Genomic DNA, 25,027 nt, shown 5'->3' on the forward strand with positions numbered 1-25,027 from the left:
AACACACACGCGCGCGCACACACACACACACACACGCGCGCACACACACACATATATACACACACACAAACATGCATGCATACACACACAACACACACACACAACACACACACACACACACACACCACACACACACACACACACACACACACACACACACACACACACACACACACACACACCACACACACACACACACACACACACACACACACACACACACACACACACACACACACACACACACACACACACACACACATACACACACACACACCACACACGCACACACACACACACACACACACACACACACACATACACACACACACACACACACACACACACACACCACCCACACAACGCACACACACCACGCACACACACCACGCACACACACCACGCACACACACCACGCACACACACCACGCACACACACCACGCACACACACATACACACACACACACGCACATACACACACACATACACACACACATACACAACACATGTACACACACATGCGTGCACATGCACACACACACATGCGTGCACATGCACACACACACACATGCATGCACATGCACAAACATGTAATCATAGACACTCCTGTATCCACCCTCCTACAATATGTATACATACTTACACACCTGTGGCCTACATACTTTCTGAGCTCTACTAATATTATAGTTTGCTGGAAAACACTTTTGAGGGCTACAAGGAAGCAAGTATGTATTTTTAAAAACTTATCATGAATTAATATTCTCTTGGAAAACAATGGCTATGGCTTGTCTGTCAAATTTATTGTTTCGTGTGTTTGGTTTAGTTTGCAGTGATACATTTTTAATACTACAGGCTGGGCCACTGGACTATTTTACCAAGAAATTCTACATCAACAGAAAAGAAACAGTTGACTTACATCTGCAGTGGATATCTACTGCTTCCTCACAGGTCAGTGCAGAACAAAACGTGTACACTTGATTGTATAGGAAGGTGTATATAAACATTGGTGCTAGGAGTTCTGTGTAAAATCTTGTCATGTTTTAGAAGCAAAATTTATATCACTAGAGCCCTCTGCCTTTTGGTGTGTTGCGGATGTATGTGTTATGGAGATGCATACCTTTATTTGTCCTTCTCTATTTCAATTTCATAGTACTTCAATGGCTTCAGTAAGTTTGCTATACATACAATTAAGTTTGATGTGCTGTTCTCCATTATATATATCCTTGTCTGGTGCTGTTGTTTCCTTTGAACACAGCATAATATTATAGTAGTTCACTAAGGGGTCATCCATTATTTTCAGCCTTTACGCAAGAGTACAAAGAGTACGCTAGGGGGGAGGGGGTTAAATCACACGTACGCTTATAAAATCATTGTGTATATACTGTACATAGTATCAACATTTATACAGTATGCTTTGTGAAGGAGGGAGGGGGTTAGAAAAAAGAGTACTCTTTGTACGCTTGCATAAAGACTGAAAATTATGGATGATCCCTAATATTATTAACAAACAAATAGAAGGAATTTTATTAGCCAGTAACTAGGGATCATTGCAATGAAAGGTGTTGAAATCATCTCCTGGCATGCAAATGAAACCCACTTTAGTCCATATTAGCATCAGCACTTTTTATTCCTATTATGGTCATGTGGTGCGTTCACCTGAGCCCCATTATCGTGATATCAAAGAGGTGATCATGTGTTCACTCCCAATGGTTTTGTACTGGAACAAGTATGTTTTCATGTTGTAAACATGTTTGAGCACCTGAATCTACTAAATTTTGGGTAGCTAGCTCATGTAACAAGAGTTATTTTCAAGAAACGAGGGCTCAGGTGAATGTGAACCAACTATAAGGCACCAGCCAATCGATTTCTATATACAGGATTTTTTGAAGGGAAACTTTTTTACAGATTACCACCATCCAAAACTTTGAGGAGGGAAATTTTTGTTCCCTCAGGATCTTTTATGTGTTAATAATGTCTCCCATAGCAGGTTCGACGCTGTCCATATTAAACGTACTATCCTGTAACTCCGGCTGGGCGGGACGTAATGGCTTAGTGCTGTTGGATTTCCACCTCCTTAATCGAACCTTGCTCCATTCACGTTTTTGCTCATCGTAAAACTGTTGCTTGTGGCGGTAAAATGTTGTATTAGGAACAACAAGTTGGCAATGGGGGCAGTATTTGTCCCTGTTCCTCGACGATTCAGAAGTCGCAGACTCTTGATTACCACATTGCACGGTCTGAGGTTCAGCCATCTATGATCAGCCTTAATAAATTATATTATGCGCTTTAAAGGCTGTATGCGCGTAATCCTCAGCTAATCATAATGGAAGAACGGAGAAACGTGATAGTTCAGGGAAACTGGTAGGACAATAGCACGGATATCGATACTACCTGTGACAATGGGAACCAGGAACAATGCACGAATTTCACCGTGCAAGCGTAAAGAACGGTAAGTGAAGAATGTACGTACTTGTGTTGATAATCTCCTGTGGGAGATCTCGTCAATTCGTCAACACCCCAGCAAGACAAGGGGTGTCCGGAAATAGTAGTAACGAAACATGTCAACTTTAGCATACTGTATCTGCCAACTGAAGCATAGCTAAGACTCCAAATTTTCGTCAGCATACAACCAAAGACTAATGTTACATGCCCTGGAGTTAGTCTACTGCAGTCAGGGTGAATGTTGATTGCTGTTAATTGGCAAAGCCCTAAACTTCTTGGACCTGTTAAAAAGTGCAGCCTAATTGTTGTGTACTGTAGCTAAAGGGCATGACCCTTTTGAAGTTTAGGGCTTCGCCAATCAGCAGCAATCAACATTCACTCTGACAGCAGTGGAATGTTACACAGAATTCTTAATGTAGGTGTACCAGACCTGGCTACGCAAGACTACCCTGGAGTTTGGTGAAAATCAGGCCTTTGGTTGCGGAGTTATGAGCCACTGTCCAGGTGATTGATTAGTCTGGCTGATCTGGCTACGCAAGACTACCCTGGAGTTTGGTGAAAATCAGGCCTTTGGTTGCGGAGTTATGAACCACTGTCCAGGTGATTGATTAGTCTGGTTATTGGTTGTTTATCCAGACAGCTATTTTATCCTCGTATTCCTACCTACTTCAATCAATCGGGCTGATATTTGGCATGCAAAGTAGTCTAGTAGTGATTCCGGAATTCCATAAAGTTCACATAAAATTTTCTCCATGAATCTTCCATTGGAGAGTTGCATTTTGGCACAATCAATTCGCTGCTGTACGGGTGATTGATTAAATGAATAGATCATTTTTAGGGTTTCTGGGGGCACGGAATACGATGGTGCAGCTAGTTTTCTGCTACAAATATGTTTGTGTGGAGTTTTATGCCAATTATAATTTGCAATATAACCATCACAATGTTATTTTCTCTTTGTTAGAAATGACCCAGCACATGTTAGTTACACCAAGGTGTGCATTTTTGTCTATGTTAAAATGGTTTCCCAAAATGTGTGTGTGCATTATATGTACCTATGTATGTGTTTGTTTTGCTTTCTGCACCCATACGTGAGCAAACTTTTACAGCAGCCAGTAATCAAGTATTGCACCTGGCTCAAAGGTGGTTTCTTTTCCGGGTTTAAAACTGGGCCATAGCTACTCTCCTCAGACTTCGAGACTGGCTTCCTAATAAACCTTCTAGTTGTTCTGCATACTGAAAAACATGGCAGTAGGCCTCGTATATGCTCCCAGTACGTAGGTGTTTACGTGCTCATTTTGAAAGTGAGTGTGACTTGCATGTACTTACGTGAATGAAAATTAAAGAATAATTACAGTTAAGAAGATACGTAGTTCTGTGTGGCACGTGTTAAAAATAGTCTGATTAAAATATGCATCCATAGCAACATGTTTCATGTAATTTGTGAATTACAAAATACATTATTTTATTCCGTGAATTACAATATACATTATTTGATTAGCAATTTTTTTACGGTGTGTTACATTAGCCATTCAATGCAGAACGCTACCATCTTAGCAACTAAATCTTGCATGGCACCTGGTTTTTAATAGTAATACAACTTTTACTTCCAGGTCACATGGCTCTTTATGACTATATCCATGTTTCCTACATGTGCAATAATTTGCATGGCATAGCTACATGTGTTCATCTGTGCAGTGTGTGGTGTGTGTTTACTTTCCATAAATGGATTGAGAAAAAGTGTATTAATTAGCAAAACTGATACAAAAGAATAAATTTTCAAACAAGGGAAAGAAACCAACGAACAACGAACAAGAAAGGATCGCTGAGGTGGTAATTAATGTTAATTACAAATCCCTATTTTGACCCAGTGATCCCTGAGGCAACATTTTGATTGAGTCAAAATATGCATTTGTGGTCTACATTAATTACCATCAGCATTGAAATTGAGTCTACTCACCACAAAGTGTCGTACATCGGCCAGGCTGTGACTTCTATGCGCATCTCCACTTTAGTAGTCCAGGTCATATCTGCCTTGATTGGTATCTGGATCACTGGGTCAGCAGTGGTGAGCCAGTTTTACCATTTAAGCAGTCTTTGCTTGTTTGTTTTCTTCAACAATCCTTTAAACTTTTGTTTTTCTTTGTTATTGCATGCTACAGTATAGTTGAAGGTTGAAGTACTCAATCATTGCCAAGTACATGCACCGTTCAGCTAGATTATTTTATTATAGATGGATCTTATATGGCTAGTGAAGATGAAGAGTTTTTTGAATCAGAAGATGATGATGAATGCTTAGAGGTATATATATGTATGTGCAGAGTGCATGATGCTGTAACGTGTTTATGATAACTATAGAGTTATAGTGCATAATTATACTCAATGCTTCATGCTCTTTTATTTGGGAAATCATCTTGCTTGTAAGCAAAGTCATATCTCTATTCTATCCATATTATTTACTGTCAAGAAACAAGTGCATGGTTCATCAATACAATTGTTTAGTAGCCATTTGGAAGTGTTACATCCACTAACAATGGTGTAAAGGCTTAATATCATGATACAGTTTTAATCAGGCGCACGCCCACAGCCGACCGAAGACTAGCTGTGGGCGTGTGCCTGGTGTACTGAAATTGTTTCCTAAAAAGTGTGTGTGTTTGTATGTCTGTTTGTGTATTTGTATATTTGTTTGTCTTTCTGCACCCACACGAGCAAAACTTTGTTTGCTGAAAACAGCCTTTATGTTGTAAACAACAGCCATATATAGCCTGTATTATACCTCTAAGCTTTAGGTTAAGACTGTTAATACTTGCCGGTTTGAAATACGGGTGAAACGAGTTTAAAAGGGCACAGTAAAGGCCTTTCCTAAAGGGCTTCAGTGGATGTCTAGTAGCCTTGAAACAACACAGCTGGCCTCCTAGGGTACCAGATATAACGAATTCCTTAGTTGAAAGGGGGAGTATCCCTTCCAACAGTGATAGCAGAAAAGAGGCTTTGTCGAGAGAATTTTGTAAAAACAACAGTTTAGTCAAGCTATTAAATGGTTTAGAGGATACTTCTGTACGTAAGATGTTAGTTAAATATTTTATTTAAGAAATGTTGCTAGCCAGTGCATAGCCACGTAATTCATTGAATTACGAAAATTAACTTTCATGAATTAGAAATAAATAATTACCAAAAATTAAGTTATAATACAATATATATTTTAAAAATTCTGCTAATAGAAAGCTGACTGCATGGCACCTGGTTTTAGAAGTAGCATATCGACTTGTTCGAATTAATATTCATGCTTTTCATGCTATTCTATAATTTCGTGGATTGCCTTCTTTGTTTAGCTATACATTATATCAACAATTACCCAGCACTATAATTTGTTTATGTATGCAATGTCATTATAATGGATTTACAGCTGGGTGTGTGTGTTGTTTCAGGAAGAAGCTTACCAAGAAGTGTGGAATGAGAGTGATATTGGAACCATTGGGGTACACCGAAATCCTATAAGTCAGGAGAATCCTATTAATCCCATTGTGAAGTTATTCTTTTTGCAACTAATTATGTGGCAGATGATTTTTCGTGTTTCCGATTCTGCTATTAAAGCTATGATGGTAGTTGTAAAAAAATTGCTTCATTTGTTAAGTGGCCAGCTCAACTATGCTGATCTCAATGATGCTTGTGATCAGGTACCTAATTCTTATAATGGACTACTGAAGTATGTAGGGCTTGATGCACACAATCTCAATGTTTTTGTTGTTTGCACATCATGCAGCTCCATTTATAACTATGATGAATGTGTAACAACTAGAGGACCACTTAAGTGCAGATCTGTTGCATTCCCTAATCACCCTCACAGAGATCAGCGAGTACCTTGTAATGCACCACTGCTAAAGGAAATAAAAGTGCGGGACTCTGGAAAGACTCGTTATGTGCCACTGAAAACATTTCCGTACCAAAGTCTAAAAATTGCGATCACTGATTTAGTAGCTAATCCAAGTTTTTTGACTATCTGTGACCACTGGCGAAAAAGATGTGAAACTGTTCCAGTTGATATATTGGCAGATGTGTATGATGGAGCTATATGGCGAGATTTTAATTCAGACAAGTTTTCTAATTTCCTCAAATTCCCAGGAAATTTGCTGCTATCGCTGAACACAGATTGGTTCCAACCTTTCACTAGAACTAAGTATTCTGTTGGTGTGCTGTATTTGGTAGTGCTTAATCTGCCAAGGAACATGCGGTACAAAATAGAGAACATTATATTGTGTGGGATAATTCCTGGGCCAAAGGAACCAAAATTGACAATGAATTCTTTTGTTGCTCCACTGGTGAAAGAACTTAATGATGCCTATAAAGGTTGGATGATACCGACAAAACATCCCTTTCTGAAAAGTGTTTATGTCAGACTCTGTATTGGAAGTGTTGTCTGTGATATACCAGCCACTAGAAAGCTATGTGGATTTTTGGGCCATTCTGCTCGTTTTGGCTGTAATAAATGCCTTAAAGAATTTCCTACTGAATCATTCGGAAGAAAACCTGATTTTTCCGGATACAACAGGAGTGACTGGGAAATGCGTACCAAAGATCATCACAAGAATGTATGTTCAGAGTGGTTAAAGTGTCAAACCAAGTCAGCTCGTGAATATCTAGAGTCCAGTACTGGTATAAGATACTCGGTTCTAATTGATCTGCCTTTGTTTGATCCAGTATCATTTGTGGCGATAGACCCGATGCACAACTTGCTGCTTGGCACAGCCAAGCATGTAATGTCAATTTGGATCAAGACTGATAGGTTAACACAGCAAGATCTGCAGGTAATACAGGAGAAAGCTGCCCTCCTTAAGTTTCCTTATGATGTAGGCCGTATACCCATTAAGATCGCGAGTACATTTTCTGGGTTTACTGCTGATCAATGGCGTACGTGGACCACAATAATTTCGCCGATTGTATTAAAAGGAGTTCTACAAACCGAAGATCTGAATTGCTGGCTGATATTTGTTAATGCTTGTCGACTGATGCTTACACGCATTATATCACTAGATGCAGTATCCCAGGCTGATAATTATCTGGTTCTTTTTTGTAGAACTTTTCAAAGGCTCTATGGCAGTCATCCTTGTTCTCCCAACCAACATCTTCACATGCACCTTAAGGATTGCTTTCTAAACTTTGGCCCTATACATGCTTTTTGGGCCTTTGCTTTTGAAAGACTAAATGGTATGCTTGGCACTTACCACACCAATAATAAAAACATCGAGGAACAAATCATGTTAAAGTTTGTAAGGCATCAGAAAATTAAACGATTATCTACACAAGACAACGTGTTTAGTGATGTGTTACTGCTTGATTCGGACCAGAGTAGAGGCTCAATACACGAAACAGAAGGCTGTACTGACCATGCTGACGTGCTGAGTTTGGTAAGACTTTCCACAGTTGTAGACTTAACATCAATTTCATTTGAATTCATGCAGTCAACATACATTAAACCCCTTCCACCAATGGGCGAAAAGGTGCTATCTAGGGTAGAGGTCAGCCAGTTGCAACAAGTGTATGGTCAGCTTTATCCCAGACAAACTACAACACATTTTTCATTACTGTACATGCATTACAAAAAAGTTTTACTAGGAGATGAGCTGTTGGGATCTGGAGAAGTTATAATGGCCTATTGGCCTGGAAGTGGAAGTTCTCTTTCCAACATTGATTACTCTGCTTGCCGAGCAGGAATTATCAAGTATTTTCTAAAACACTCTATTAAGTTAGATTATAACAACACAGATAAGACACATTTGTTCTGTTATGTGACTTGGAAACAGAAACACCCGCTTTATAACTGGTTTGGCAAGTCCGCTATAGTGTCGTCAACATTAAATGAAGTTGAAGATGGGTGTTGTTTTATGCCAATTCAACGCATAGCATTTAGGTGTGCCAGTGGTGAGTTACCGATTGACTTCGGAGAAATAACTGAACGTGTTTTAATAGCATCTCCTGTCTCTATGAAGTTTTGTATGTAGTATACTTAATGTGACAATTATATGGCTAAATATCACATGTTCATTTTACTTTATTTATGGTTTGCTGCTTCATAATGTAATATTAATGCTATATTATGTGATGGTTAAAAGTTTCTTGATATCATCAGCAAGAAATTCAGCAGAAGGCCTTGATTCGGCATGTTGGGAAGTACAATGTGATGCTATTGATTGCAATCTACTCCACACTGCAGTATCGTCACTTGTATTATGTTGCATCCTTTTGGCTATTTGCTTAAGTAGTCTTCCCACAGCAAACATGTCACTGGCACATGTTTGTTTTGAAGTACCTTCAATAACCTCTGGTGCCAAGTGTGGGTGGTGTGTGTAGTGAAGTGTCTTCTCATATGGGGATAAGGTATATTGCTTCCCATCACTAAGTCTGGTGGCCTTGTTAAAATCAATGAGGACCACACTATAATTCCCGCTGCTTTGGTTGGTGACCTGTCCATCAGTTAAAAGAACATTGTCACTCTTGATGTCATTGTGTAGACAATGTACTGCATCGTGTAGATATTTTACTGTTTCAGAAAGCTGCTTACACAACAGAAGCCATTCTTCCACAGTAGTAATGTAAATAGGTGATGCCAGCTCTTTATGTATGGTAATAGATTTACCACAAATTCCATAAAATTGCACAACGATGTACGGAGGTTGTTCAACTGTGTTGCACCCAAAAAACAGTGGCAAGTTTGGGTGCTGCAATTTTGATAGGAAGCTGGCCTCACATATTACAGAATCATTGCTACAATCACTGTCAAATGTCTTAACAGCAACATCAATGCCCCTATACATCATATGCTTCACCACACCAAAAGATCCACGACCAACCACACCTTTCTCAGTGTCATGTAAAGAAGACCTTGGTATAACCGGTAGATTTACACGTAAGGGTAATACTCGACGGCATTTCCTTTCTTGTACTTCATGCCGCCAACGATCCCAATAAAGTTGAGCAAGCTTTTGATTGAATGCCAACTGATTCTTGGTCTTGTCATGATCTAACTTGGCTTGATATAACTGTTTAACAACTTCTGCAGCACCACACTTTTTTCTCTGTCGCTTTCTAGCCTTCCTGTCCCTTTTCATCTTCTGTTTCTCTGCAACTGTATTTGCTCTTCTAATTCGTGGACGTTTCCCTGCAAACATACAACAAATTTAACATTTTTGCATGGTTCTGTTATCTTTGCAAGAATAAGTACCGGTCAAAACAAACAAAACAATCCATACTATAATGTTAAATGCTGATTTCACAATTGCACTCAGATGTCTAACTAATAAACTATCTTTAGTGGGTATTACTCTATTAATTTCCAAGCTGATAAACCTTGCTGCCTATATTTCAGCTAATGTATCCACAATTTTTAGTGCTGCAGCACAAGAAACCAAGGTATTCAGTGCCGTTTAGTGAGCATGAATTCATGTATTAGCTATATACCTGTTATAGTGCCACCATACAAAAAACAAGTGGGTGACATATGTGACCCAGTCTGGGAAAAAGGGTCTTATCACCCTTTCTAAAGTATTGAGAAAAGCCGGTTTTAAATGTTCAGTGTGTTGTAGCTCACCAATGGTAGCAGCAACGTGTATCAAAAGTATGGCAATGCCCAAATGTAATGTAATGTTGTCTTGCTCTTCGGGAGTATTAAAATTGCTAATTAAAAGTAGTTATGGCACTGATTTATCCGTGAGACGCTAGTAAAATGGGTGCCACGCCTTTAAATAAGCGAGGTATGCTTGCATGAAACTGAGCAGCATGCCTACGGGATTTCCTCAGCCTTTCAGCACAAAAAGGGAACCTGGCGTGTGCTACTCTATCCTGATTAATACCTGACGATTTTTTTAAAGCGTAAAGTGCTTGAAATTAACAATTTATTTTTACGAAAATTTACATACTCATAAAAATAAGACATTTTACGAAAATTTTATGGTATGAAAATTTGGAGCCATACAGTATGATTTTTCCAATAACCGATCCGGTTGGTTCAGCACTAATGAATGGCATAGAAGGGGTAATCCCAAAGTAAGCCCATGTTATTGGAAGTCAATCTAGCAATCCATAGTACAGTTGGATTTCAGGTTAACCTGCATGTTGCTTATACGAAACAACAAAACTCTGGTTAATATGGATGGCTGGCTATGCCACTGTTTTCCAGTTGTAGAACTCCACTGGGAAGGCCAGCTGAACCCTCAACATATATACACACACTAAGTAGCCACGCCCACCAACTCGAGTGCAAGGATTTAGTGCTGGAAATTCTCTAGAGTAGGGCCAGCAATTTACCCTTTAGGGGGCAATTTTACTTCACATGAGGCAGAACCCTTGCCTGTGATATCGAAACGAGACATGGAATTTAAAGTTGTTTTTCACAGTTTACACCAGGTACCCATTGATATTACAGCTGGGTGGGCTACTTCCCCTATTAGCACCAGGCCACCAGGTCCAGATTGGAGCTAAGTGAGTAAAGTTCTTGTTCAAGGATCCTGGAAACAACACCAAAGTGGCCTAACCGAATAAGACATAACTCTCGTCTCACAGCACTACTACTGAGCTGATCTTTACAAACTCAACAGTAGCTATAAATAGTAACTTAACTGACCATCAGTCACATTTCCGTCTAAGTCATCAGAACCTTCGTCTTCTGCAGTTGGCCTTTTTTTATTCTGTACACGTATTGCTGGACACTGCGACATCACCTCGGACATCACCCTGTCACCACCCTGTCACCGAACTCTAGATAAAGAGCAGAAAAGAAACTCACGTGATCACCTCGTGTACAAGATGTCCGCGCAATTCTACGGCAGTGTTTCGACAGCAACTGATGAAAGATACGAATTTAATGGTGGTAGATTTGACGGTAATTCCCAGCATGACAATCTCGAGCAGTATGTAAACCAGCAAGAGTACCAGTCAGCTATGCTTATCTTTCAAGACATTAGCGATGACGTCAAGAAGATGAGGTCCGAAATGGCAGTGCTGAAGGAAGATGTTGAACAGGTTCGAGCTGGTAATGGCTCCGTCAGCAAATCTAAGAGTATGAACAAGTTACCTGATGGTCTTTCAGTAAGTTGTAATTGTGTGTTTGTGGCTTTAACTTGTGAGCAGCAATGTACAAGTACAGTTCATGCTACAGTGTGTACATACAGGTTTAATGCTACGACACTTACAGATATGAAATTGAAAAGGGATTATGTGTATGCGATAATATTATGGCTCGGTTAGGTGCTATTAGCTTTGGACATGTCGTATTTTGTTACAATAACATTCTTGCTGGCATGTGCAATCAAACCACCAGTCAGTGCTCGTTGTGCCATAAATAAGACAGCAATAATCACGCTGAAGAGTGGAAATTTACTGGAGTGCTAGACTGAAGAATTCTTTGCCATCATAACTCATGTGTGGTAGATGGTACATAAGGGTTTGCTCCATCACAAGTAATATGAGCGAATGATAAATTTGAGCACTGGAGTTAGAGTATAGTCGTGATTACCATAACTTGCATGTAAGTACGACCTTGCATTAAATCTGTACTGTAACTTGCATATTTATGCTCTGTGTTGCTTAACATTGTAATTAATTTCTTATAGCGAATTGTGCATCAACTCCATAATAGTATGGATCAGAATGGTTATAATAACACCGAATGGTAAGGATTGTGCTGTAGTAGTTATATAGTTTATATAATTGTGTCATTACAGTTTTAGAAGTTCTCATAACACCTCTGTCACCGAGTTACTAGTTGAGCAGATACAGTCCAGGGAGGGGAACACCTATACTAGCAAAGAAATCCGACGTCTGTGGTTTATAGGCTGTTTGTCATAGTGCTGGCATGTGGTCATGTTTATTTTGTTGTGTAGTATATATTATGTGGTATTAGTTTTGTTGACCTTAATTTGCTTGTATGGGTGCACCCACCTGATGACAGCAAATTGTTGAGATGCGCCCATCTTGACATGTGGTCACTAAATTCCCTGTTTCTTTATTGTGTAGTATGTGATGTTATAAGTGAATGTTTTTTTCTTTGTTTAGACCTTTGCTCGTACGGGTGCACCCACCTGATGACAGCAAATTGTTGAGATGCGCCCATCTTGACATGTGGTCACTAAATTCCCTGTTTCTTTATTGTGTAGTATGTGATGTTATAAGTGAATGTTTTTTTCTTTGTTTAGACCTTTGCTCGTACGGGTGCACCCACCTGATGACAGCAAATTGTTGAGATGCGCCCATCTTGACATGTGGTCACTAAATTCCCTGTTTCTTTATTGTGTAGTATGTGATGTTAGAAGTGAATGTTTTTTTCTTTGTTTAGACCTTTGCTCGTACGGGTGCACCCACCTGATGACAGCAAATTGTTGAGATGCGCCCATCTTGACATGTGGTCACTAAATTCCCTGTTTCTTTATTGTGTAGTATGTGATGTTAGAAGTGAATGTTTTTTTCTTTGTTTAGACCTTTGCTCGTACGGGTGCACCCACCTGATGACAGCAAATTGTTGAGATGCGCCCATCTTGACATGTGGTCACTAAATTCCCTGTTTCTTTATTGTGTAGTATGTGATGTTAGAAGTGAATGTTTTTTTCTTTGTTTAGACCTTTGCTCGTACGGGTGCACCCACCTGATGACAGCAAATTGTTGAGATGCGCCCATCTTGACATGTGGTCACTAAATTCCCTGTTTCTTTATTGTGTAGTATGTGATGTTAGAAGTGAATGTTTTTTTCTTTGTTTAGACCTTTGCTCGTACGGGTGCACCCACCTGATGACAGCAAATTGTTGAGATGCGCCCATCTTGACATGTGGTCACTAAATTCCCTGTTTCTTTATTGTGTAGTATGTGATGTTATAAGTGAATGTTTTTTTCTTTGTTTAGACTTTTGCTCGTACGGGTGCACCCACCTGATGACAGCAAATTGTTGAGATGCGCCCATCTTGACATGTGGTCACTAAATTCCCTGTTTCTTTATTGTGTAGATGTGATGTTATAAGTGTATGTTTTTTTCTTTGTTTAGACCTTTGCTCGTACGGGTGCACCCACCTGATGATAGCAAATTGATGAGATGCGCCCATCTTGACATGTGGTCACTAAATTCTGTGTTTTGTTTTTCAGTGAATGTCTTGCATGTTGTTTTGTTTCAGCATGGGTAACGTTTATTTTTGATGTGGTACTTCCGACATTTGCCACACCGATGGCCTGTTGAGATGTGCCCATCATGACTTGTGGTTGTTAAGAAATTCAAAATAGTTGCCTTCATACTTGCTCAGAATGAAGTAAGGTAATGAAGTGTGCATACATGTTGTTAAGGCTCTATATGCTCTAGATGTGTGCACACTTCTATTATGTATATGTGTAGGTGGGGCTCATCGCTGTTATGAATCCCGTCGCAGGGTTTATAATGATAGTAGGCCGGAAAGAAGAGAGCAGGTACAAAAAAATTTGAAAATGAAGAAAAGGAAGAGCTACCAAACTGGAGTATGTTTAATTCATTATCTTGCTGAATTTTTCAGTTTTCCTTCTTTAGCTGTACAAAAGAAGAGGGAAGTATACAGAGACGGACAGAGAAGAGAGAATGTGGGGTGAGTTAGCTGCGGTATATATGACAGAGGAAAGCGAAGATGAGACAACTGGAGTCATAAGGCAGCACCATATACCCTGGCAATCTGAAAGTATGTAGGCTTGTATATTGTCTAACTATTAACTAAACTGTCACAGTAACACCTAGCAAATAGAAAATTTTACGTCAATGGACATGTGTATAATTATTGCTAATTTTCTTCAAGCTTTAAGGGAAGCAAAAGAAGTGTTGGACCAGCGGTATAACAGTAGTAATAGAAGACCTGGCCAGTTTACTAGTAAAGAGAGAGTTGCTAGCACTCCTTCAACTACACCAATACCACGCAATCCAGTGAAGTGGGCAATCAATGGGTGCGTAAAATACCTGAAATTTACTGACAATTGCCTCTTTTGTCCATAAGGGCATACCTGAGCAGAAGTGGCAGTGCCAGATCCTTTGGAGGGTATGCGTTACATTTTTACATGATGATTATCTTATATGTTGAATGAACCTGTAGGAGTCCATCTGGTGTGGAACCACCTAACAGGTAAGATAAACTAAAATTGTATACCATAATATATAGTTCCTCTACAGTCATCCAGTGATGGCTCCTCATAGCTCTACTAACAGGCAAGATACATTTTCTTGTTGTTTGCCAACAATGAACACCAAATTTCTTCCAGAACACCACCTGGTAATAGTGTGCAATGGAGGTACTAATATTATTTGTTATAAGTGCATTGCATATACTTGTACGTGTGTAGGAATGAACAGAGCAGCACCATTCAGCGGTTTGTAACCATGAATATTATAAGTGAATAACATTGGACCCTTAATAATGGTAGGAGTCAGTATACTAGAGAAGAGCAGCACAGGTATGTTACAAATGCACAAAAAGGTGACAAAGTAGATTCCATTACCTCAAATTTGAGTGCAGGGCTTTACGACTAGTGATGCACCGATAAGACATTTTGCCGATTATCCGATTAACCGATATTGAAATTCATATAATGGCCGATACCGATAACTGATCCGATGTTTATGTTTACCAAAATTCCACATACATTTGACAAAATTACCATTTTAAAAACACTGTTTTAATACTATTTTTTGAAAAAATACCATCAAGTTCTGTAAAATTTAATTGGCCGATTAATCAGCTAATAATTACCGATACCGATATTGCAAAAATGTGGCCGATAAACCGATTTCCGATTATTAAACCGATAATCGGTGCAACACTATTTACGACGGCTTACGTAATCAAGTGCTAAGGTCATGAGTAACCTAACAACTAACCGAATTCTATTCATTGATCTTAATTCTAGTTAGAGTTTTACGTTACAGAGTACAAAATAACAGTTGGTCATTGGACGATGGCCATTCAAACTTAGTTTAGTCAGCCACATTTTGCTATTGAACCACTTACCAACATTAATGTATTGGCCAACCAATTTTGGCTTCATGATCCACTGGTTACATGTGAACACGCCGCAATCTCTTTGCATAAACCTTATAGATTTTGTGGGCAAGATTTGTGCACCATCTCCTGTATGTCTGTAAAATTTTTTTGTTTGCTGTTATTTAGCCAATGTATAAGGGATTCTAGAAATAGATGAATGCTTTGTACTGATTCTTATGTTTCCTGTAGGAGCCATAGTAACTATGAGTCAGTACCCAGGTAGGAAATTTGTATCTTATTACCACATGATACGATTGCTCCACTACAGAACACCTCAGATGGCAATTCCATATGACCACAATAGGCATACACACAGTTCAGGGTAAGCTTTATTAATGATTAGAACATTTAAATTGTTACAAATACAGTAGGAGTAGTACAGTTAATCGAAGTAGTACAGTAACACCAATTCGGTGAGTAAAAGAAATTAAATATTTCACGAGATATTGTTTCTTACAAATATAGGAGTGCTGTTAGTCAGAGTAATGCAGTAACTCCCAGCCGGTAAGGAAGCGGTGATTTTGTAATTGTGACTGTGCCTGTGAAAACAGGGCATGTGGGAACAGGATTTTGCCTACTTTTTCACATTTCAATCGTTCATAATGTTGTATACCATTATGCTATAGCAGTAAAGTTTTCCACATGTAACAAGCGTTTAACCCTTTGATCCCGAACGCCACTATAGTGGCTTTGGTTATTAAGAACGAAATAAATTTTACGTAATTATGCATTATCGACACAAAACTCTAGCCATTGTTACTCCATGACAGAACCACCTATTCCAATGTGGTTGACGTTAAAGCATTCCCTATTCATAGATCTACAATAATATGTAACAGTTACTAACCTTTGCTTGCTTCTTCTGTCCCATATTTTAGGTAGAAAAGTAACTTTGCACTCAATTCTTCTAACACTTCCAAATAACACTCAAATTGTTGGGTGTTTACCAAGGAGTAACATGGTGAAATCCATTCATGAATAGGATATTTCGTTTATGAGATGCGTGTCTTTGAATGCATGCATATGTAAGAGCCACTATAGTGGCGTTCACGTATCATGCAACCGTTTTATTTATTATTTCAGAGGCCAAAGGGTTGTGATGCAAGTTACAGAATCTAAATATCCATTTCCAAGACTGAGATGTGACCAACAATGTGATGGGTGTACTTGTACCCACATGCCCTGTTTTCACAGGCCCGGTCACAATTTGTGACGTGTACAAGGGTTGGGAGGTATTTAGTTGTTAGTAGTTAAAAGGTATTTAGTTGTTAGTAGTTAAAAGGTATTTAGTTGTTAGTAGTTAAAAGGTATTTAGTTGTTAGTAGTTAAAAGGTATTTAGTTGTTAGTAGTTAAAAGGTATTTAGTTGTTAGTAGTTAAAAGGTATTTAGTTGTTAGTAGTTAAAAGGTATTTAGTTGTTAGTAGTTAAAAGGTATTTAGTTGTTAGTAGTTAAAAGGTATTTAGTTGTTAGTAGTTAAAAGGTATTTTTCAGGTACCGTTGTGGCTTTCTGAAAATACCGAATTTAATGTAGTAATTGATTTTGGTGGTATATGTGTAGATTGACGTAAATTGTCAATTGCTGTCGCTTGGGCTTATATATCGGGATAACCCCTCATGGACCATAGTATAACTATTATGTTAAATCAATCCCCATACAGCCATGTTTATGTTCATGTTTACCTACCTGCTGGGAATACATCTTATTACTTGTGTGCCAATGCCAATTGCTACTACCACACCTGATATTGAAAAACAAGGTCAATATACAGCCAATAACCGATAGCCGATCCAATTAACTGTGCAACTCTATAGTACGTTCACGTTGAGCTGGATCCTCAAAAACATTTAATAACTCATGAATGCAATTACACAAGATCTTGAAATTTGGCTCATTTGTAGTACTCCTTGCCGCTAAAAATATTTCGAAATTGGTTGATTCGAATGCTTAACACAACATTTACAGCCAATCAAAATTTCCCCCATACATTTCCTATGGGTAAACCCTTAAAAGTGCAGGTTCCATTACGGCCCTTTCCCAAACTTGTTTTGTAGTCAAACCACTTCTGTCTGTTGTTGACAACTTAACTGCCATCACCAATCACCTGGTTGGCTGAAATGTTATTTGACTTGAGAAAAAATCGACTTTTAATTTTTCGCTGATTTTCAGGTTCCAGCTCAACGTGAACGTACTATAGTATGTACCACACTAGGATAGAGTACGTTCCACACTACGGTAGATTACGTACCACACTAGGGTAGAGTACGTACCACACTACGGTAGATTACGTACCACACTAGGGTAGAGTACGTACCACACTAGGGCAGCCAGTCCTGTTACCATGTTATAGTACAACTGCTCTTGCAGAGTGGCACATAGCTTTTCATTGAATCAGCACTAGTCCAAAAATGTACTTAAGGTTACGGGATACTGGAAGTAGTGGTAAAGTAAGTAGAGTAGAAATTGCTTCATTATATAGAGGATTTGTGTTTTGCGCGAAGTCTCTGTGGCGCACATATTTGTGTGTGGTTTTAGTGACATCATAGAAATAGGAGACTGGTGAACGGTGAATTTTCTAGCCAAAATTTTCGATTGTCCATGTCGCTGCTCTTATTTTAGTGGTTGAGATCACTAAAATAAGTTAATGTCTAGGGACCAACGAGCCAATTTTTGAATATCACCTTCGAGTGGCTGAGCACAAATTTTATAAATATCAGAATGGCTTCAGCATCTACCATAACGACTTGCGCTGGAACAATGGTGTAATCAATTAGAAAAAGCTCTCGTCTGTCTCTCAAGGTTATTATTACGAATTAGTAAATAAATGAAATAGGGTTCAAGTACGACGATTTTTGGCTAGAAGATTTTCATTGTTGTGACATGCCCTAGTGGATTCTCTATGGCTAACACTCTCGGTAAATAGCTTCAAAGGTGAATGCAGTATAAAACTGCACTTCAAGTACGTAGTAGGGTGATACATTGCTGTACAGTAGAAAAATCCCTGTAGATGGTCACGCGTGTGTGCAGGTATTTTACGGTATCCCGTAACCTTAAAGAGAGCTTCCACTATTGCTGTCTACATAGCCATAATTATATAGTATCTCCTGCCACTCTTTGTAACATTATCGTTACTTAGTGGTAGCTCACATGGCACAAGACAAAGCAAAATTGACTGGTGACCCATTTCCTTCTATTGCACAATGTACAGGATATTCATAGAACACGTAGAAGGCCCTCAGTAAACACACAGAGATTGGATACACCTAACCTCGATGCCATCCTGGGGGTTAACTATTTGGGCATACTGTACAAGTCTGTTTATATGCTTACTTTTTCCTTTTTATGCAGCAGATGTCGTTCAACACCTCATTCGACGCCTCGTTCTATGTCTTCGTAAGTGGCATATGATCACAGATTAGTTCAGTGTGTTTATCTTATAGGGAATTGATGTTTCCAACATTCGGACAACATTCTTCAAGGTAATACAAACCTGTTTATTGAACGTTCATGATACTTTTTGCAAAATAGCAATGTTCAGCTGGACAGTGATGATACCCTTACAAGTGCTACTAGTTCTTACAGGTATTTATGTATTTACACTCGGCAAACTTATTATCACTGTATATGTTTACTGTAGGTTGGATGCAGGTGACATTCCAGGTTTGCTTGACGATGATCAAAGCGCATAGAACAATTTACGATTACTAACTCATTTCAGTGATGTAAATATTTGATTTGCTTTATGTATATATTTGATTTGCAGTTATAATTACTGAATTCCATTAAATTTAAATAATTACGTAAAACGGAGTAATTGTTTTTCGTATACGATCGTAAACATTTAACACCAGAACGGGAGTGCTGTGGCAGTTGCTGTACAGTGGACACGGAATTTCTCAACAATGGACACAATAGTACCACTGACGCTGGAACGGCTTTCCGTGCTGAAAGGTGTCCCATTCTCGTCGAAGGAACGGACAAGCGGGAAGCGTTGGAACGGCTCGGCGTGCTGCAACGAGAAAGCGTTATGTACGGAATGATTCTGATGGCGTACCTTTGTTCTGGATTTCCTGTGTCCGATCCAAAGCCACTTAATCAGTGTAAATACTTACCATACACATTGTACCAGGGCTGCCCAGAGAAATTAAGGGGCCCAGGGCAAAGAGTTAAAGTGGGGCCCCAGAGGCAAGGAGGGTTCCACTCTGAACGCACAACTTCAGCCTATAGTGGCAAGTCGAAGGAAAAAAAAGAAAAAAAAAGGTCATTACATGCTGACAATGACAATAGCTGCCCTCACCAACTTATTTATAAGCTTGTTACACTGCTCCTCTGAAGAATACTATGACTGCTCTATTAGAGTACATCGATCTTTAAAACAGATATTCAAGAGGCCCTTGATGGGGACCCTTTCAGGCTGAGACCTGGGAAAAATGCCCCAGTTGCTCCCCCTGTGGGCGGCCCTGCATTATACTATGCATATGGTAGGTATTTGTATCGATTGGGTAGCTTTAGAGATCTCGTCAACCTGTCAACTGGCTGAAATACCCCAGCAAGATGAGGGGTGTCCTGAAACATAATAACGAAACATGTTGACTTTAGCGTACTGTATCTGCCAACTAAAGTATAGCTAAGATTCCAAATTTTTGTCAGCATACAACCAAAGACTTATGTTACATGCCCTGGAGTTTGGTGAGAATCGGGCCTTCGGTTGCGGAGTTACGAGCCACTGTCTGGATAATTGATTGATTTGTTCGGTTATTGGTTGTTTATCCAGACAGCTATTTTAGCCTTGTATTCCTACCTACTTCAATCAATCGGGCTGATTTTTGGCATGCAAAGTAGTCTAGCCTAGGCCTTCCTATGCTGCAAAATATCAGACTCAGCAGTTCATTCGTTTGGGAACTACAGGTGTCCGGAAAAATAATCCTGGCTCTATTGTATCAACAGTGTGTTTAAAGGTAGAACCGTCCGGGATACGGTTTTTCAATCGAAATTGTTATTAGCGCTTTACAGTGACCAGCACTGAAGGTCTGACAGAAACATGTATCACGTCTGATCTTGTTTTTTTTTGATCATGTCTGATCTTGACATGTATCATGTCTGATATAGCACTGAACAGCTGTGGGTTATGTATAATTCCGTAAACTTGATAATAGCTACGTATAGTTTTTGATTGTGGGTTTCGAACCTTCTGTATTGTCTTGACCCTTGACCCACTTTAATAAGAGCTATTTTGTGGCCTTGACCATTGACTTAAGAGTTTGACCGCTGTCACAGATCTACCTATCGCAAGAGCCTGAGTGACACCCCCTTGAAGGTCTGACAGCTGTTATTATTATTATCTATTTTACCAGTTTAGGCACTGGAGAGTGTACGCAGAAGGCAGAGCCTGTTCGAGGTGTTTACCCATAGCCTAGGAGTCTAAGCGAAAATCTTTGAGCTAAATATCCTAAAGTGAAACGGGACAAATACCTACCAGAAGGGCAACATGTAACATGTCTGATCTTGCTTTTTCTACATTTTGTGGACTTCGTAGGGAGGCAACTTAGCTGATTTACTCTCTAAGAAACATGGCACACCCTATACCAAAACACTTTCACTGATGCGATGTTCCATCTCATTTTCTTTATTCCGTTCTGCCATCTTGGCTATCCGGGGCAGTAGAACCGTGAGACCTGTAGAGCGCCCCACTACCTCCGCTGAACTGCGCTTGGCAGAGGTTCAGCTTGACTCATCTGTTTAATGCGTTTAGCTTTTCTTTTTTTTTTTTTTGAGTGTTAGGCCAATGAAGCTTGATTACCAGTTTCTCGCTCAGATTTTTGAAAATTTGATGCGGGCGGGCGGTTATTATTCATTATTCATTATTTTCCAAAAGGCACAACACACATCCCAAACATGAAGATTTCTGCCAAAAAAGTGAGTCTACATTGATTACTCCTGCATTAAATAGCTAAAATACGTTACTAATCCATATAACAAGTGATTTTTCCATTAGAGTATAGCTCATTGCTCCATTAGAGTAAAAGTGACTGCTCTATTAGAGTATTTCAATCTGAAATACCAATAATGAAATTCCATGCGGGTGTATCAAAAGCATGCGGGCGATGACGCGAAACTGCTAATCAAATTTCATTGGCCTTATATAAAGGGAAAAAGCACAAAATGCAGCTACAATACAAACTACTCTACAACTAAACTACAAACACAATTAATTACAACAGCGGTTTGGAGAAAGGAAAATCAGAGTCCCAAACAGCTATTTTATTTTGTATCTAAAACAGCTATTTTATTTTGTATCTGTTTAATGTGTTCGTTTTGTAAAATTATTCTATCCTTCCAAGAAAAACATGCCTGTTCCAGCTGGCATGCATGCACAAAGGTAGCTATAGCAAATCTCCACAAACTTCTTGATATGGCGCTATATTTACCAGACCCCCAAAGGGTCGGGTGCCGCCAGACTAGCATGACGGACGGGACTCAGCCTTATCAATATTATAAGTTCAATAAGGATTAGACTTTTTCGAAATTCAAATTCCTGACCCGGCCGTGGGGACGCAACGAGCGTCACATCCCTACGTGGTGCACTTTGGTAGCTAAACTGGTTATTCTTGCAGAGCCGGAAAATTTGGATAGCCGCCCACTGGGCGATTGACAAACCACTCACCTCTCTCTACTGCAATAGCTATCACTTGAAAGTACAAAGGGGTGACACAGGCACTCACTGTAGGTACGTAAACTCAGTTATATCTGCGACCGTCCATTTTCAATAAGCAACCAAGGTATGCAATTAAATTTATTGCTTCTGTGGGGTGCCTTCTTTTAACCACGAAACCATGTTTAGTCGTAGAGGTGCTGGACTGAAACTTGCCTTAACTAGTAATGACAACATAGCTATGGACAAACCAATTCTGTATAATACAAATCAAATAAATGATACATCACTGCATGGAGTAAACACAATAAAGTAAAATGTGACCCGGTCTGCGAAAAGGGCTCTTATAGCCTTTCCAATTGCATATATATGGTAACCCATAACTTGACTGGTGAATATGGTACAAGCCTACAATTTGGTCACTCAACAACCCTAACCTGGCAGTAGCTGTGGGTGTAATTACATGGTGATAGCTTTAGCAGATTAGGAGTTATGATTAGCCAAACATGGATAATTGGAAAGGCTATAAGAGCCCTTTTCGCAGACCGGGTCACAAATTAACTCTGCTATACTACAATTACAAGATTTTTTCTTGCTAACTTGGGAGGAACACCACTACAGGGGGGAGGGGTTCAGGCAGCAATGATGTTTAAAGATCGCAAAGCAAATGGGTCTAAAAGTTTCCACTACTAAGGGAATAAAATCTGCTCCCACCTTCACTACAGCTGCCAGATGCTTCTCATCCTTAGCCAACTCTCCAGCTGCAGCAGCCACTGACCTCAGCACAGATGAGGAAATATAAGCAGGCTGAGTAGTACTGCGTATGTAGACATCAAAATAGGCAGAGCAACCATGCTGGAAGTCAGGATGGAAGATATCACCCGGGCATAACTGAGCCATCATTATAGGAAGCACGTTGCTCCCTAAGAACACCAGGGGGATCTTGTGATAGAGCATTATAAAGGATGTCGACCAGGGCATCATGACAACAGATTCTCATCGGACCATGAGAAATGATCAAATGATCACCAAAGCAATCTATAGGTGAGAGGCAAGTACACAGTCACTATATGTGATATATGTCCCCCAGCTGGCAAATGATTCTAAACTTAATTTAGTAGCTTGTGCAGCAGGTGAGTGGCCTATAATGCAGAATCGTCATTGTTTGATGGAGCAATTACAAATAAATAATATATAATATGCAGTTGAGTCAGCTTCAGACACTTTTTAGCGGTGCTTAAAATTTCTAATTGCTTTAATTTGTGTGAGAGGGAAAAAGTGGATTGGCCATACAAGACTACTTGCATGCAGAGGTACCTAGTATATAGCTAGGCCTAGGAATATTGTGAAGCATATAAATTTCCAAGATGAGTTGGATCCCCAGGTCCTGTACATGCTACAACTGGTCCCACCCAGTCTGGACCAATTGTAGCAACCCCCCGGACTACTTGCAGCACTGCAACTTGTCCCACCCAGACAACTTATGCCGCCTGACCTCGACGCCACCACAGTTCCGGGTCCACCTCACTATGATAAGTGGTCCCCCACTATAGCTTTATTATAAACTCAATCATAGATCTTTGAGAAGGCACAAAGTGCCCCACTGTGCTGACCTGACCTCTTTTATGACCCTCCACTGTGGCCTTACTAGTATATATGCTTGATACAAGGTAGAGATATAATAGAGCAGTCAGTCAATACTCTAATAGAACAGTCATCTACCTATCCTGCTCAGTAAGGATATACTTGCAAATGAAATGACATTTTAGGATCTCAAATAGGCAGTTGCAATACCTAATATTCATGACCAAGCTATTTCCTGTGTACTATATTTTTAAAAGGTTGAGCAACAGCCTGACTAAATTAATGCATAGTTGTGGGTTGGTAACATATAGCAACTGTTTATAATAATGAGGACAATTAAATTCTCATGTCCTAATGTTGCTGTGGGGATAACTGCTACATCATATGATGGAATGTTGGCTATGATAAAGCTTGGTGGCTTCTCCTATACATTGTGTATAAATGCTGAAGGCTTCATCAAACCCATCATATCATACAGTGACAGTAATTGATACGCATCATGTCAACATTGACTAGTGGACATATTTCTGATGGGACAAGATATGGAGCTGCCCAAGTTGAAGCCTTTGTTAAGAACCAATATGGGACACTTGGTAAAGCATTTCTTCACTCAGCTATCACAGAAGACATAAGGAATTTGGTATCTGGTAAGAGTCCTTGATATTGGATGTGGAGCTGGAAACTGGTGTGTTGCTGATGCTCAATATGGTGCAAAATCAGTAGATGGTTTTGATATACAACCAGAGATGGTGGAACTGGCTAAACAAGCTACTTCACACTTGGACATAGTCCACATACAAGTTGGAGATGCCACAGAAATGCCTTATGATGATAATAGTTTTGATGTAGCTATTAGCCTCTTTGTTACCTGCAACTTACCATTTGAAGTGTATGCCAAACACTTCAAAGAGCTGTACAGAGTCCTAGCAACTGGTGGAAAGGCTGTTCTTCTTGCACATACAGATTGGTCCCATAGTAAACTATACATAAAGAATAAAGCAGACCTAATGTCTACAGAAGACAGTGTAGCAGAGATACTGACACCACTCCCCAAGTACCCCAACACTGCACAAGTAGCTGAAGCTTTTAGAGACACCGATGACATTCTAACAACATGTTTTGTGCTTAACGCAACATATTTCATGTTACAAGCACAAACCAACTTACTGATGGCCAGCCAATATGGAGAAAGTCTGAAGTGATGACATATCCCAATTTCTTTTACAGCGAAAAAAGATTATTTCGGAACTAGTAAACAATGGATTCACCATTGACAAAATAGAGAACCCCTATACTGCATGAAGAGAGGCAAACAACACA

At 39.5% G+C, this 25,027-nt stretch overlaps 3 protein-coding genes across 15 annotated transcripts in view; 2 read left to right on the top strand and 1 right to left on the bottom strand.

Moving 5' to 3' along the window:
• The window catches only part of LOC136240930 (fanconi-associated nuclease 1-like), a 31,263-nt gene extending 18,133 nt beyond the window's left edge, over positions 1 to 13,130 (top strand). The window contains exons 1-6 of one of the 6 annotated variants that reach the window (XR_010694033.1): positions 3,013 to 3,043; positions 4,674 to 4,741; positions 5,869 to 11,343; positions 11,391 to 11,521; positions 12,046 to 12,104; positions 12,157 to 13,130. Coding sequence is in view for 1 of the 6 variants with exons in the window: in XM_066032016.1 (XP_065888088.1) it covers positions 854 to 949; positions 4,674 to 4,739 (162 nt within the window). In the remaining 5 variants the exon portion in view is untranslated. Of the gene's footprint in view, positions 1 to 853; positions 950 to 3,012; positions 3,044 to 4,673; positions 4,742 to 5,866; positions 11,522 to 12,045; positions 12,105 to 12,156 lie in introns of those variants that run through there. The other 5 variants (XR_010694034.1, XR_010694032.1, XR_010694036.1 and 2 more) reach the window with 5 other exon arrangements.
• LOC136240932 (mitogen-activated protein kinase kinase kinase 7-like) lies at positions 8,457 to 11,260 on the bottom strand. The gene is made up of 2 exons (XM_066032017.1): positions 11,058 to 11,260; positions 8,457 to 9,596 (listed from the first exon to the last, which is right to left on the bottom strand). Exons 1-2 carry the CDS (start codon positions 11,161 to 11,163, stop codon positions 8,533 to 8,535), a joined length of 1,170 nt encoding a protein of 389 aa, XP_065888089.1. The 5' UTR covers positions 11,164 to 11,260; the 3' UTR covers positions 8,457 to 8,532.
• Positions 13,131 to 13,541: 411 nt separating the features above from the next.
• Positions 13,542 to 19,258, top strand: LOC136240933 (uncharacterized). Of its 8 annotated transcripts, none has more exons than XM_066032022.1 (18): positions 13,542 to 13,730; positions 13,809 to 13,927; positions 13,977 to 14,121; positions 14,236 to 14,380; positions 14,431 to 14,472; positions 14,527 to 14,556; positions 14,604 to 14,639; positions 14,693 to 14,722; positions 14,774 to 14,800; positions 14,855 to 14,884; positions 15,661 to 15,690; positions 15,740 to 15,793; positions 15,843 to 15,884; positions 15,937 to 15,975; positions 18,823 to 18,864; positions 18,912 to 18,950; positions 19,000 to 19,053; positions 19,109 to 19,258. In XM_066032022.1, exons 2-18 carry the CDS (start codon positions 13,898 to 13,900, stop codon positions 19,158 to 19,160), a joined length of 867 nt encoding a protein of 288 aa, XP_065888094.1. In that variant the 5' UTR covers positions 13,542 to 13,730; positions 13,809 to 13,897; the 3' UTR covers positions 19,161 to 19,258. The 8 variants fall into 8 exon arrangements, with proteins under 8 accessions (XP_065888094.1, XP_065888095.1, XP_065888093.1 ...); XM_066032023.1 differs by having other exon boundaries at positions 14,446 to 14,472; positions 15,840 to 15,884; positions 18,820 to 18,864; XM_066032021.1 differs by having other exon boundaries at positions 13,543 to 13,730; positions 15,840 to 15,884.
• Positions 19,259 to 25,027: the final 5,769 nt, after the last annotated feature.

Source organism: Dysidea avara, chromosome 12 (assembly GCF_963678975.1).
Source record: "Dysidea avara chromosome 12, odDysAvar1.4, whole genome shotgun sequence".
Taxonomy (NCBI): domain Eukaryota; kingdom Metazoa; phylum Porifera; class Demospongiae; order Dictyoceratida; family Dysideidae; genus Dysidea; species Dysidea avara.

Excerpts from the sequence above, each read along its gene's own strand:
- LOC136240932 (XM_066032017.1), bottom strand. The coding sequence starts at position 11,163 with ATGTCCGAGGTGATGTCGCAGTGTCCAGCAATACGTGTACAGAATAAA. Across the intron at positions 9,597-11,057 it reads AGACGGAAATGTGACTGATG|GGAAACGTCCACGAATTAGA; the intron begins GTCAGTTAAGTT and ends GTATGTTTGCAG.
- LOC136240933 (XM_066032018.1), top strand. The coding sequence starts at position 13,898 with ATGAAGAAAAGGAAGAGCTACCAAACTGGA. Across the intron at positions 14,473-14,526 it reads AGTGCCAGATCCTTTGGAGG|GAGTCCATCTGGTGTGGAAC; the intron begins GTATGCGTTACA and ends ATGAACCTGTAG. Across the intron at positions 19,054-19,108 it reads AGTGCTACTAGTTCTTACAG|GTTGGATGCAGGTGACATTC; the intron begins GTATTTATGTAT and ends TGTTTACTGTAG.